The sequence below is a fragment of the Octopus sinensis genome, unplaced genomic scaffold (assembly GCF_006345805.1).
Source record: "Octopus sinensis unplaced genomic scaffold, ASM634580v1 Contig12956, whole genome shotgun sequence".
Taxonomy (NCBI): Eukaryota; Metazoa; Mollusca; class Cephalopoda; order Octopoda; family Octopodidae; genus Octopus; species Octopus sinensis.
The window spans coordinates 16,857-32,159 of record NW_021832829.1 but is presented as its reverse complement, the minus strand read 5'-3'; the positions used below and the strand labels follow the sequence as shown (position 1 = coordinate 32,159).

General features: G+C 36.5%; 1 protein-coding gene and 2 pseudogenes across 1 annotated transcript; 1 reads left to right on the top strand and 2 right to left on the bottom strand.

Moving 5' to 3' along the window:
- Nucleotides 1-3,248: 3,248 nt before the first annotated feature.
- LOC115229502 lies at nt 3,249-4,183 on the bottom strand (annotated as a pseudogene).
- A 5,016-nt stretch (nt 4,184-9,199) lies between these two features.
- LOC115229501 lies at nt 9,200-10,546 on the top strand. The gene has a single exon (XM_029799839.1). The coding sequence runs from the start codon at nt 9,200-9,202 to the stop codon at nt 10,544-10,546; it is 1,347 nt and encodes a 448-aa protein (XP_029655699.1).
- A 1,187-nt stretch (nt 10,547-11,733) lies between these two features.
- LOC115229542 lies at nt 11,734-12,922 on the bottom strand (annotated as a pseudogene).
- Between the last annotated feature and the right edge of the window lie 2,381 nt (nt 12,923-15,303).

The window sequence follows — 15,303 nt, the reverse complement described above, 5'->3', positions numbered from 1 at the left end:
AACTTTCTCCATCATTGTGAGGAACAAATAAGACTTCTCCATGACTAGAACAGACACTTTTAGCAACAGACAGAGTCGTATTGAAGTTGAATAAACGGAATGTCCATCCGTTATATTTCCTCATTTGACCAAAGTAGACTAATCGTTAGTCACTTCTACTCCATACTATGAGATGTCTGTATATCACATGCCGTTTCATTTGCACCCGACACAACAGTGTCTTAGAAATTAAAGGAAATAGAAATAACCTGTTTCACAAATGATGTGCTTTCTTGTATTGCAATCACTTGTTTGGAACTCACCGTTATCAGCACTTCTTATTACACACATTTCACTTTCAGGCTGATTAGGACTCCATGGAAGATACGACTAATCAAATGTAATGTTCAAATACTGCCAAATCTCCTTTACTTGTCACAAACTCGCCCGTTTCTTGGGTGATTCCAACGTATACCCATCCAATTTTATCACCTTTTATTTAAAAGTAAAGATTATACCTTGTATTGCACAATTTTCTAGTCCATAGTCTGGAATGAATACATATCCGTCGTGATCATTTTTGCAGATTTTTACAGAAATTTCGTAGTTTCGGTATACAGAATAAATATAGTACGAGTGTCCCCCGAATGTCAACAAATGGTCGTAATTTACTATTTTAACATTTAAAGTTGCATTACGATTTATAACTTTATCTGAAGTCAGGTTAACGCCCAGTGAAGAAATTTCATCTTAAAATGACACAAACCTTATTCACCATTTTCACACATAACATAGGAATATCTCCACTGATACGCAAGTAACCACTGACCACTCTTATGCATCATTTCAGCAGTGGCATCGTAGTAGTAGTAAGAAATATCTTTGGCGAAGTTTGTATAATTCTAGACTCTTGTTATTGTCACTTACAGCTTCCAGGCCAGTGTGATAACTAAAATATTCGGAGCCGCCGTAATGTCTCCATATTCCAAGAAGATAGTCCTTTCTGATGACACCTCAAATATAAATAAATTGTTTACTTGCGATCACGTCATTTTCAGTAGCACTTGATATATCGGCTGTGTAGTATCCATCGTTACTACATGCTTCTAAGTGATCCGGTATGTATGTCTGTTTTTTTAAAAAATAGTATGCATGGCCGTCATAATTATAGATGTTTTCATATTCAGTTCCTTAACATAAACTCCCCGTATTGTACCGTATATATACCCACAGAAAAGTATCCCTATAAATGAAGCAAATTAAAAACCAAGAATTGCATCGTAGAAAGGCATTATAATAAATAAATTACTTGATATTATATACTAAATTTTAATGGATTTTAATTTTTTAATGGCATTTTTTGCCTTTTTACACTCTTTGTTCTTGTTTCTAAATATGCAGTTGCGGTGAATAATGTTTGTCAAATTATAATTAAACAATAACTCATTTCCATTACATCCAAATGATTAATCCTACTTTATTTAGATTTGTGATTCACAGCATGTGAAATACAGTAATTTAAACATTTAACTATCATACATGTCATTCCCATCCTTTGCCGAGTAATCATAAATATATAATACACTTGAAACATGTGAAATTTAATTTTTTTGATTAAATTTTGTTTTTGATAATCCATATTCACTGAAACCTTTTCCCTTTTGGTTAAAAGTAAGAATTCTCAAATCCGCTTGTTTTAATCAAAATTGCCTTTTTTAGTCAAAAATACAACTCCAATTTTTCAACTACTGGACAATGAGATTATCAAAGCTTTTAAGGATAATTATTCAAAAACGTCTGTTTGTTGTATAAATTAAGAAAATTTTTGTGTGACTTACTTAAAAATTAATTTACGCAAATAATTGATCATAGTATCGAAATAAAGCTCTGCCTGTATGACCCTTTGTTTTGTTTGTTGTCTATAAAAAACATAATTATAAAAAAATAAAAATAAATAAATAAAAATTGTTGAACGAATCTACTATTTGTAAATTTATAAGTATCAAATTAACAATTTTCCAATAAAGTAAAATTAAAATGTAAGAAAATAATAAGTAAATCATCGCCTTTGTTGAGGTTTATTTCAACTAAACAATGATTTCAACTACTTGCCACAATCGCCACACAAAAAATCAAGTTTGCTGACTAAGTAATATTCAAACATATAAATTAAGTAAAAAATATTAAAATCGAGATTTTTTCGGAGGATTTTGATTTCGAATTTTTCTCTTTTTACCCATATCCAAAATATCATCAAATTCTTTATTTAAGAAAGTCTTCGGAGCCCGTTTCTTAACCTAACCACTCAAACAACACAAAGCACTTTATCCTTCTTGGACACAATCACCCGTCGAAGGTTGTCCTCCTCATACTTTTCCAAATCCTTCTCCCGACGAGTCATCTCCTCATTCCCGAATCCCTTCCACATCACATCACCAAACAAACAGAAATTTGCTCAGGTCCTGCATCCTCCCCCACAAGTCCCACAAAATCAGACATTTTCCCGCCATTTCGATCTTCTTTGACTATATTTTGAAATATCTTTGATATACTTGACGTCTTTTTTGGGGGGACGTAAACCTTCGGTTTGTCTTTTTCAGGTTCGGTCTTGAATATTTGAGATTGAGGGTACCTGGAGGTCTTCAAGGCGGGGTTTATATGAAAGGGGATCCTCTCCTTTGGATTGGACTGATTGGTTTTCGGATATGACCTTCTTAATGTAATATTCCAGTTTATTCTCCAGCATAAACACTCTTTCCAGAGTCTACCAATGTTATATCAAAAGCGAGTACAATTCTAAGCTCGGCCAATCTGAGAATAACCGGATCTCCTTCAATCGACTGCCCTCTTAGTTTAGATTGGAATAAATGTATGAGGTTGGCGAGGTAGGAAGCCATGGACATGTTTTTTAGGTCGAGGAGACTGATTCCCTACAATTTTTATAGTATAGAAGTACTTGGTAGTTTTTTGGAATGTTTTTTAAACATTCTAAAATTGAATTGATTGTATTTTCTATTTCTGGCAATGAAGTGGTAATGGATTCTAAAATTTCTTTTGTTTTTTTAGTTTCTAAAATATTATTTATTCACCACACCAGCTACAAGTGACATTCCACGTTTTATTTAATTAAACATTTAACTTAATTATTTAAAATAAACACAATAAAAACAAATTAAATTATAAGTCAAATTTTGCCAATTCTTCATCCAACCCTTCCATCAAAAACAAACTCTCATCAACCTCCAAAAAGTCATCTACCAACTCACAAATCAGTCCCCACCATCAACAACCTTCTCTTCAACCGGAATTTCAAAAACGTGTCCTTTCTCCTCATCCGACTGACTTTCTTCCACATTCCTCGACTCCAAGACCTCCCTGCCTGTGATTCCCGGGGTCCTTCCCTTCTTCAACTCAGTCTTCTTCTCACTCTGTGCCACCAACCTCTTCTTTTTCCACTCCAAAAACGTCTGGGCAGTGACAGGGACCAATTCCCCCACAAGCTGAGTTCTCTTTTAATTTTATTTAAAATTTGAACTCCAAATTCAATATGTTCTTCAAGAGTGGTTTGAGCCTGTTTTTCTTCCATCAACTTCCTGTCCTTTTTGAGGACATATCCTTGGGGGAGACAGTGCCGATACTGGCAATTCTCACCCCCGGGACACGTCCACCTCCACCCAAACAAATCACTTTCCACTGCCTCGATAAAATATCGACAAATCTGAAAAAAATGATTCAAATTTGTACGATTTCTGTGCGATTGGTGTCTTGTGTAGGGCGGGTGTCGATATATATGTTTTTGTGCTTGCCTTCCTGCAGTTCGTGTGAGTATTGACATTTTTTGCCTTTATTGCAGATTCCTTGTTTGAAAAATGGACAAAAAATGGTTTTTAGATCCACTCCTGGCTCAACGGTCGGCATTTCAACTACTGGATTGAAATATTTGCGGAGTTCTCGGTCGTCCAGTTTGCTCTTCTGTCCAGTCTGGGGGTCGGGACGCTTAAAAATGTATTTTTGAATTACTTTTTTGTTGGTGTCGTTATTTATTTGTTTTGACAAGGATTGAATGTATTTTTGCTGTTTGTTGCCTTTTTTGTTTTTAATGCCAAATGTTTTGTCCTTATTTTAGAGGGGAGGGTTATACTTCGATTATTTTTTCTTTTCTTTTTTGCTCCTCTTTTTTGTTGGGCTTCGATTTTGGTGGCATGTGGGACACACAACGAATAAAATAATTTTTAAAAATATTTTTTTTATTAATTACAAATTAATTTTGTATGTTTATAATTAAAATATTTTAGACAATGTTATTTATATTAAAACTTTTTAAAAATAAAAATTCTCTTAATATTAATAAAGAAGTTATTTAATTAAATTATTTTAAATTATAAATATTTTGTTATTTCTTAATTTTTAAATAAAATAAATTCTACGCGTTTTCAATTAATGTATGTGTCTCCTTCTAACATAAAAAGGAAGGACCCGAGTTCTACAGAAATCTCTAAACATGTACTCAGAATGCAAACCACGACCGAAAGTCTAATGAGAAGAGTAGTTCATCCACAACCACATCCTTTAGAGACAATTCGATTCTGCCCTCTTCTGGTGCGACAAACTTATATCTCTAAATCCACGTTTATTTTCCAATTTATCCACCAGAATCGATGCCAGACTGTCTCCGCTATGTTGAATGTCTCATACATACCAGACAGTATGCCCGTGCTCGAGATTTTATTAAATCCCGGAAACTAGACTCAGTTTTATCAATTCCTTATATTTTAGAAATCATCTCAATTTCAATTATTGTGTGCCCAATGTTACGTAATTCTGTGATTGACCACACTAGTATCATCTAAAGTTATATAATGAAGCCATTTCAGTCCTGAACGTCGAAATTGAGGGAAATCTGGTCAGTCGATCTCTCAGTATTGTCGATATCTCTCCAATTGACTCCACAAATGACGAAGTTGTCTAAAATTAGAATTAGCACAGATTTTGAGCGAATTTGCACTTCTTCGAGGCAGAATTGCCGAAGCTCAACGAGAGAAGGAGAAGGCAGTCCAGAATTATCACATGGCCGTCAAATTGGATGTGGGGTGTCAAGAAGCGGTCGAACGGCTTGTCATTTTGCTGGATTTGGCTGCATTGGAGGGCCATCTTGGCCTCTTTTCCAGTGATTTGATGGAGTCGATTTACCAGATTGTGTACTTGGTAGTTTTTTGAGGTCATTTTGACTAGCCTGTCCGGGAAAAGACAGACTTATTGGCACATTCTATTTGCGAGAATAGTGTTGATGGAATGATCTCCACTTTGGAACGATTATTTGAGCGTTTCATGTTTCTTGACGCTTATATTTTGTCTAAAAAGTAGTTTTTTGTGTTTTTAGTGGAGAATTTTGGATTTTGATTCTTTGAATGAACGACATCTTCCATTCCACATTGGACTGCTCTACAAACTCCACAAGGAGACCGAATTGTACACTTTCACTAACATTCTTCTCTCAAGTCTGCCTGGAACTGAGGTAAAATGTCGTCCATATGTGATTAGATAACTCTGTATTGTATGGGAGTCTACTATTTGTTGAGAAATAAGGTGGAAATGGCCAGGAAATACTTCAAGTATGTGTTTGAGTGAGTGGTAGGAGAGTAACCAACTCCAACGGGAATGCTGTATATGCCTGGATGGCCTTGGGGCACACATTTTCCTTCGAATGCGAACACGACCAGGCCATTTCTGTGTATTTGTCGGCTGCCAATGTGTCAAAACGGTCATTTTTGGGGTTGAGTGTGATTAGACACCAGAGACCGTTGGTGAGTGTGGCCAAAGAGTATTTCTCGTTGGATAATCTCACAATGGCCTCCAATCTGTTGAAGGAAGCACTTCTTCACTCTCCGGATGACCCTCTTGCTATATTTGAACTGGCAATCATCGACTTTAAGCGTCAGAAATACAAGGAGGCAATGGATGGGTTCAATTTAGCAAAAAGCATGTGCCATTCTCGTGGAATTGACCTTATGGACCCATTCTGGGAACCCTTGTTTAATAATCTTGGATTTTGTCATCGGAAATTGGGGTCTGATATTATTTAATTGTAGGGAATTTGAGGAGGCGATTGCTCTTCACAGAACATGTCTCCTCATCAAGGAGAGTTCGAGTTCTTATTCTGCAATCGCCCTGAACTATTGTCATCAATTTAAGTTTTTTGAGGCAATTGAGATTTTGCATAAAGTTGTCTACTTTCTATATGTTAGGCGTTGAGTAAATGCCGGGATGATGTTTTTGCTAATCGACTGCTTCAGTACTGTGTCGAGATGAATATGAGAGCAGATTTGGTCGGGGAGATGGCGTGTCCTGTCATTTCGGTGGTTGACCCACTTTCCGGGAGTTGTCCTTTAATTGAGTCTGCCAATTTGTCTACTGAGGATATTAGTTTGTCCGTCACTAGTCCTGTGATTGCCTTTAATGATATTCCTTGATTTTTTATTTTGTTTTCATTTTTGCGGTAGAACCATCTCATTATACAATCAATTTGCTTTTTTGTCTCGTATGAGTCATTTAGTTAATTGACAAGGCTAATTAAAAAGAGGCTTTCTATTTCGAACAAAAATAAGCTGGGCACATACTAGGGAATATTTGTTCACTTTATTGGGGAAATTATTCAATAAACAGATAACGTGACTACCAACACAATCGGCCGTCTCTCTTATATCTTGGTTATGTCAAGTTGCACTGAATTGAGCAAGTATAGGTAAAAGAAATAAAAGACAAAGAAGTATATAAATCAGTCGATTAAAAGATGTTTGTATTCAAAAGGTACTCTGAAATAACATTTGGGAGTTATCTGCCATTTCTCTACTTGTCTTTACATTCTCTGAAAAAATTATTCAAGTCAAGAATAATTTTTGTCAAAGGGAATGGAATCTAGACAACAACAGGAGAAACATATCGGGAATAATGGACTATTTATCATCGCTAGATGGCGACTAACTGAAATGGCAAAGTTGTTCTTGTGAGCAAAAATATATTAATAACAATTCAAAATAAATTATTCAAAATCCATAAAGAATCTTAAATCCCAGAATATTCAGACTTTCGTGCCATCAATCTCGGCCTCTGAGCCTTTTATTCAGGGCTCCTTGCCATCTGTATGCCTGAGTATTGTACTATCAGTACAATACTCAGAGCTCGATTCTATTGAGATAGCAAACACACTTTGTGGTTGCGAAATCGCTTGTAAGGCTCGAGTGACACGTCGTCACTCGGGCGACTACGTTTTGGATTTCAAAAGTAAAGATGATCTTTCGGCCTTTGTTGACTACTGTACGTATACCCAGCCCTTTGAACCAAATGGTCACAAAATCGAGGAGGCAAAGCTACGTGTGGCTTTAGTGTTTTGATTTCACGAGGACCAAATTATTTCTCTTGTTATGGAGAGGATTGTATTGGAGTTTTCCTCGTATCGGCTGATCTTGTTCATCAATGCAGCCTCCCAAGAATTGAGATAAACATTGGTAGTGATCACCTACCTCAATCTTTATGTATGCGAACATCATCTATGATATGCGAAGATCTTTTCATCGGATATGATACGTCTCGGACAATCTGGTCTGACTTCGAGATATCAATGAAAATGCATTTGATACCGTATCCAATAGAAAACATCTCTTCGAATATGCAAATTGAAAAACTTGATAAAATTCTCAGAGAAGCTATACTAGATTTTCTCCAAAAATCTTCAATCAGAAAATACATCATGTCAAATAGTAATAGAAAAACCCGAATAGACGAATCTTTGGGGAAACTTATAAAATGGAAGGGAAACCTTGAAAAGAAGCTAAGACGATGCAGTGACCCCATAGATCGTATTCGTCTTCGGGATAAGATTCCTACCGTGAAAATAGAGATAAATGATGTCGCCAAAAAACATTCAGACTTTGCTTGGAAGAGTCAATGCTCGAAACTGAATAAGAAAAACCTCATTTTTGGAAGGTTTTCAACAGACTAATTAATATGGAGAACAAAGGAGAAGAGATTCAGCTAAAAACAACTGAAGGAATAGCTATCCCGCTCGATGAAGTTCCCTCACATTTGCAAAGTCAACTGGCAAAACTTCAAGAGGTGGATTCGATCGACATGGTTCCGAAAGAATTTGGGAGCTAATTTGAGTTATACGGGACCACTGTGCAGAGACATAACGTTGGAAGAAACGTATGTCGCTATTATGAGCTGCAAGAATAATGCACCCGGCCATGACTGCATTCCAATTACTGTATTCAAACATGTTCCAATTATTCTCCTACGATACTTGACCGCACTATACAATGCAAGCTGGAGACTTGGATATGTACCGGACTCTTGGAAAAAGTCAATCGTACGTATGATTCCAAAGCCTGGAAAAATGAAGGACCATGCAGAGAACTATAGGCCGATAAGCCTAATATGCTCCGTCTCTAAAATTATGGAACGGATTGTCTTCACAAGACTTTCGAACTTTGTAGAGGAATCAGGTGCACTTGCAGTAGAGCAGTGGGGATTCCGACGAAAAAAATCCTGCGGAGATTGTTTCGGAGAACTCAGAAAGTCATCTCGCTTAGTCTTGCTAACAATATAGCGACTATTGCTATCTGCCTCGATGTCTCAAAAGCTTATGGAGAGGATTGTATTGGAGTTTTACTCGTATCGGCTGATCTTGTTCATCAATGCAGCATACCAAGAATTGAAAGTGTCGCCAAAATCAAACCCGGGTCTAGAACGGTCAATTGGCTGAAGAGGTCACACATACGATGCGGAAACCGTTTGTCGGAATCTATCGATCTCAAAAGAGGGGTACCTCAAGGCTCGGTCTTGAGCCCTCTGCTTTTTAATATTTACGTTGCTGATATTCCATAACCGAAAGATCCTACCAGTCCTCTCATGATCTACGCGGACGACATACTAATAACGGATGCTTCGTGGAGAAAAGACATCTCGTGGAGGAAATTAAAAGGATACGTGACAAGAGTGGAAGAGTGGTGTATATCAAAAGGACTGACGTTCGCAAAAGAAAAGTGCACCGCCACTTGGATTGCAAAACAGGGAGCTAAACGAAAACCGCCGAGAAACCTCAATGGGTTTACAGCAGGGTTGTTAGATTTAAATCATTTGATTTTAATCAACAATAAAAATCAATGATTTAAATCATTAAAAAAAATCAAAAAAATCAAAAAAATCATTTAAATTTTTTTAAATGTCTGGAAGAAAGCGTGATTCTTTGTGGGCTTATTTTGATAAACGTATTATTCCTGGAAAGACCGGAAGCCGTGCCAGATGTCGTAATTGTGGGAAGGACATACAAGGTCTTGTATCTCGGATGAGGCAGCATCATTTATTATGTCGAAGTAATATTGATATCCCTGAAAATATGCCGAGACCTGAAAGCGAATTTCCTCCAAGGATGAAGGACCATTCATTAATCAATTTCGTAACTACGACGACTTCATCTAAGAAAGATTTGATGGATCTGCAACTCGCTAGATACATATTTTCTACAAACACTCCGTTTGCTGCTGTAGAACATCCCGAATTTGTCAAATTCGTCCAAATGCTTCTTCCTGGGTATCGTTTACCCTCTCGTCATCAAATTGGTGGTACATTACTTGATCATGTGTACGACCAAATACATGAAGACTGTCGACAAAGACTCCAGGACAAAACAGTGTCTATGATGTTGGACGGGTGGAGCAACATTCATAATGAACCCGTTATTTGTGTCTCGGTTGTGACATCAGATGGGGAAAATTATCTCATTGACACTGTGGACACTTCTGGATATAGCCACACTGCGGAATATCTTCAATCTGTTGCTTTAGCCTCCGCACAATTGGCTGAACAACGGTTTGGATGTAAAATCGGCAGTCTTGTAACGGATAATGCTGCCAACATGACTAAAATGAGACGGATAATGATGGAAGATGGCAATGAAATAATTACTTATGGTTGCTCGGCACATTATCTCAACCTTCTTGTGAAGGATGTCGAGGTAGCGGACGTTAAAGGAACTATTGTAACAATCAATAAATATTTCCGAAACGTCCATCTTCCAGCTGCATGGTACAAATCTAATGGAGGAAAAAAACTCGTTCTTCCGATTGATGTACGGTGGAACACTTTATCAGACTGTTTTCAATCTTATCTGGATAATTGGTCTATTATTTTGAGAACTTGTGAGGAACACAGAACGGATATTGATACAGAGATTTTTTCCAAGGTCCAAAATATTTCCCTAAAACGACGCGTTGAAGAATATCTGATGCTTATTAAACCAATTGCTGTCGCTTTAGATAAAATTCAGAATGATTCTACCACGATTAGTCATGCTGTAGAAATTTGGAAAGAACTTGAACAGACATATATTGACAATGGATGTACGAATATTTTAGGAAAAGTGAGAATTCGAGCAAAACAAGCAATAACACCTTTCCACTTACTTGCGAATTTGATCGACCCGACATGTAGTGGGAAATCTCTTTCAAATGTTGAGGCTGGGGATCGAAAAAGCAGCCAAACTTGTTTCCATTTACAAGCTTTTAAATAAATAAAAACGATTTCCATTGTTTTTGTTTTTTATTTTAGTTCGCTTTGAAATATTTTTTTATTTATTACCCGAAGACCACAAAGAAAGAAAGCGTAATGCAAACTAGTTAAGTGATCCCGGTGGACATAAGGAACTACGATAGATCGTTCTGCGTGGCCGTTTTTCAGTGTTTATGTACAAAGAGAGAGGTTCTCTGATAAGCCAGGTGGAAAGGGTCGTTTTGAAATAAAGATCATTTAATTCAAAAAAATCTGATTTAAATCAAAAAAATCGTGATTAAATCAAAAAAATCAGATTTTTTTGATTTTTTTGAAAAAAATCATGATTTTTAACAACCCTGGTTTACAGTAACAAAGAACCTGAAATACCTTGAGGTTGAAGTTGGATCCAAGGGTTCTTACTTCAGATACATTTACTCGAGGAGAAGGAAATGCACTCAAATTCTCAGAAGCATAATTCACTTCCACCTTTGTCCGGAAACGTTTTTATATGTTAATAAAACGTGCGTCGAACCATTGCTTACCTACGAATTCGAGGGATGGTACCCTACTGCTGAGAGGGATGGCATTATCGCTAAGGTCGAAAAGACGAGAGATATGCCATCAAATTGGCAAATGGACTACAGCTGGACCAACCTATCCATCGAGAGATGGAAGACGCGACGGAAACGGTTGGAAGTGTTTTTGATAGAGCCTTTTCCTCTCAAATCTCGAATTAAAAAAAGAGGGAAACAACGGAGAAGAGGCATAAGTTGTCTCATTAAATTTCTCTCTCTTTTTTCGGCTTTTCCGTTTTAATAAAAAAAATTCATTCATTCTATCATCGCTTTGAATTCAATAATCTGCCAATAAAATACTTGATTTGTTTCTTTTTATAAATAATGTTTCTTCGTTCAATAATATATGCCTCCACCATGCCAACCTGCATTGCCCCGATCGCCAAGTTTTGAAATCTCAAATTGTGGCTATTTCCACTGAATTGAGCAAGTATGAAAATAAAAAACAAACAAGCATAAAAATAAATCGATTAAAAAAGTATATTTAAATACTATTAATCACTATGAATGGCAATTCGAGGGAACATTCATTTTCCCATTAAGAGTATTAACAATCGCATATATACTAGCAAATGTCCCCGCTCCCATTCCAATAAAACCAAAAATCCCAATAAAAACCGAAAGACCAATCTCCAATCTAACAGTAGCACGTGATTTCCAGTTGACCCCCAAATTGGCAATCACTGGCACAATAAACGCCAGCAGAGAACCACACACAGACCCAACCAACGAAATCATCAAGTCCAAATAAGGCACCAAAACTGCAGGAAATGCTACACAAAATTGACAGTTCAATACCCAAAAGTACAATCAAACCAAATCTCAGACAACATTCCGCCAAAACATGACGGTCTCCAAAAATCTGCGAAGACCGTCTGAGAAACCACGGAAGGATTATTTGGACAGGCACATAAAACTGAAGACCAAACGTAAAAAACACAGAACACACAAAAAGAAATCTCACTGTAATCGACAGCCTAAAAAACGAAACTCAAACCAACGTAGAAGGAGGAAGGTTGAGGGTGATACTAGGGCATACCGAGTCCCCAAAACGTGCCAATCCGTAGAATCCAATTGCCAGATTTAACAACGTGACTACGCCCATGGTGGTATTGAGGACTCCGAAAAAACCGCCGAATTCCGCGTTGTTTTGCATTTTGTTACGGATTGGGACTGCCTGAGATTATAAAAGAACCTTACCACTCCAATCCCCTCAAAACTGAACACGGCGACCCCAAAAAACAAAGCAAATCCCAAAAAGTCAGTTTTGACCGGAATTTCCGTCATTGGCAGCGTTTCTGCCACACAAAAATAAAACAACAGAATTATGCCCACAAAATTAGACAAATTGGCAAAAAGCGAACAGGCCGATAACTGGCGGAGATCACGGATAAAAACAAAGACCAGCAAAACCACCACCGTGGAAATATAAAAGACGATTGGCGAAGGGGCATTTGAACTGAAATATTTTAGGGCTTGGTGGGAATTGTCGGCCACAAAAATGATATAAATACAGCAGAATCCCAATTGTGTGAAAACGAGTGAACAGTTGACCACAAAGCCAAATATTTCTCCTAATCGCGGAGAATCGAGTCCGATCACGGCGGAGTAGTAAATAATGTCTTTATATCCCAAACCTTCTCTTGTCAGGTTATCGGGAGGGTTCTCCTGATTTAATAACGCTTGTTCTAGTTTGGAAGAACATTTCATAAGCAAATGAATCGAACATGTCGATAGCACAGAAACCACAAAAATGGTCACAACCCCGACCTAATATTTTTAGCGGAAATTTAGTCTACCGCGATTCCGGAGTGTTTAAAACCGATGGGGAGGGAGAGAATTGCCGTTCCTAACATGCTTTTAAATAGGTTCATAAAGGTCAATGCTATACTAAAAATACGATTATATTACAAAAAACTTGTTTTTCTTCTCGTTTTTTGGATATTTGTAATTCTAGTGAAAGTGAATTAAAACAGGAAAGATAAATAATAGTGGAAATTATAATTGATTCGTTTTAATAAAAGGTGATTTCTTACAGATTGTATGTCACTCATATGGAGAAATGTGGACGTGAAGGGTCAACAAAATCTATTTCCCAACAAATCTGCTTCAAATATTTTACAATTAATATTAATGTAATTTTTAAATAAATTTAACCCAATAAACTGGTTCACAAGATTATTATTAAAATCATAAAAATCAAAAAATGAATAAAATTAGCATTAAAAAAGCTAATTTTTGGAATTTCTGTTTACGTAAATGTTAAATATCTGACTTTTTGTTTCATAAATTTAAAACGTCAGCAAATACCTTTGAGTGAATTAGTTTCAAGATCATTAAAAATGTATATTTATTAATTTTTTGTTCAATTTAATATTATGATACTTCTGTCTACAAAAGTGGATTATGCTTCTTGAATTCCAGAACATTTTATGAGATGTCATTTTTTCTGAGTCAGTTTTGCATCTTGAGGAAAAACTTTGTATTCTGATTGATACCTAGAGGCTCTGATCATGTGAGTCAAAAGATCATCAGCATAGGTTGGGAGAATGTCATTATCGTTGCAAGAAATGGAGAGATTGTCTTATACAAAGCAATTATGCTGTCCAAATAATTCTCGAGCTGAGTTTTCTCGACACCGACTCGAAAGCCTTTTCCAAATCGAGGGAGCAATGCTGTTTAAATTTATGAGTAAAACTTGTAGAATAAATTGATAAGAATTGTTCGATGGTAATATATAGCTGTTTTGATGTCACATGCAGCAGAGTAGTTAGGAAAATTAGAAAACTGATGACTTTTAAAGTTTCAGAAGGATTTCCTTGATTAGGTGTCTTCTGAAGGACGAAATTTTAATTTTTATGTTCCACTTGAATTTAATTTTGAATCGACTTGTGTTTTGTTCTCACTAATTGTGAGAGTTAGGTCTATTTTAGTGGTTTAAAACTTTATGTTTCATCATTGAAGCGAACTTTTAAATATAGGGTTGATTATATCTTCCTTTGACATTTTTCAGATCAAAAACATTCTTAGAAAATTCCATTAGGCAGCATTGGTTAGAAAATATGTCTTATTCTGCTAATCCAATTAATGATAAAATAGCACAAATAAATGTAAGAGACTGCTTGTCTGCGGTTGCTGAGGTAGATTATCAAAGAAGACAGTTAATAATTGACAATTAAAATAATTTTTGAATAATTTTATGAATATTAAATGACCAGATAAAGTTCCTATGGTCAATTCAGTTCCAAGAAAAATGTCAAAAATGTAAAGACAGCAAAATAAGCGACAAAAATAAATAGAATAAAGAATAGTTATGAATTATGTTTGGCTGCATCAATTACAGCTTGAATTATGGCGGATCTGAACTTGTTATTCTCCAATGCGCATATTCCAGCGACGGTCTTGCCCCCAGGAGAAGTGACTGAGTCCTTGAGCTTTGCTGGGTGGTGTCCTGTCTCTAATATGAGCTTGGCAGCACCCTAAAGTAGATTACTAAGGGAAACAAGCATGGCAGTAGCCCCAGACTGGATTGCCACATCTCGTTGGAAGCCCACAGCCACCCCACCGTCGGATAAGGCTTCAATAGCTACAAAAAACTGGTTCAATAATTAAAACTATCCAAACATAGGCAATTGCTGAGCCGGCAATCCCTGCAAAAGGATCAACGAGGTGATCGGGGACGACAATACTGATTCCAAACGTTTGTATTAATTCCTGTTTAGAATTGGAATGAATTTATACTTGGACAAATTTCAAATCTTGGTCGGTGACTGTATTTCCTGCAGATATGGCAGTTACTCCAGAGCACAGGGAACTGGCCACGTTTGGCATTATTCTTACAATTTTGGTTTCTTTAGGCAAAATCTTAAAATATTTCAAAAATTAAGATCACGGATTCCAAATCATCGATTGGCGTAGAAGCAGCTGCCGACACGACAAGACTATCCTTGATCTTTGGAAGGACACTTCCAAGATCTCTGGGCTTCACGCAAAGGAAGATCACGTTGGATTTGACCACCGTGTCCAGAGAATGTGGGGCAAGGCCCAATTTCTGAGAATCTTTATTTGTGTCAATACTGTGATTTTGTTGACGAATTCTGGTTTTTCTGAAACATAAAGTTGACTTTTATTTATTCTTTCTGTTTTATTAAGTTGGAATTAATTTTTACTGCTTTTCAACATTCCTTCAATCATAGCTCTG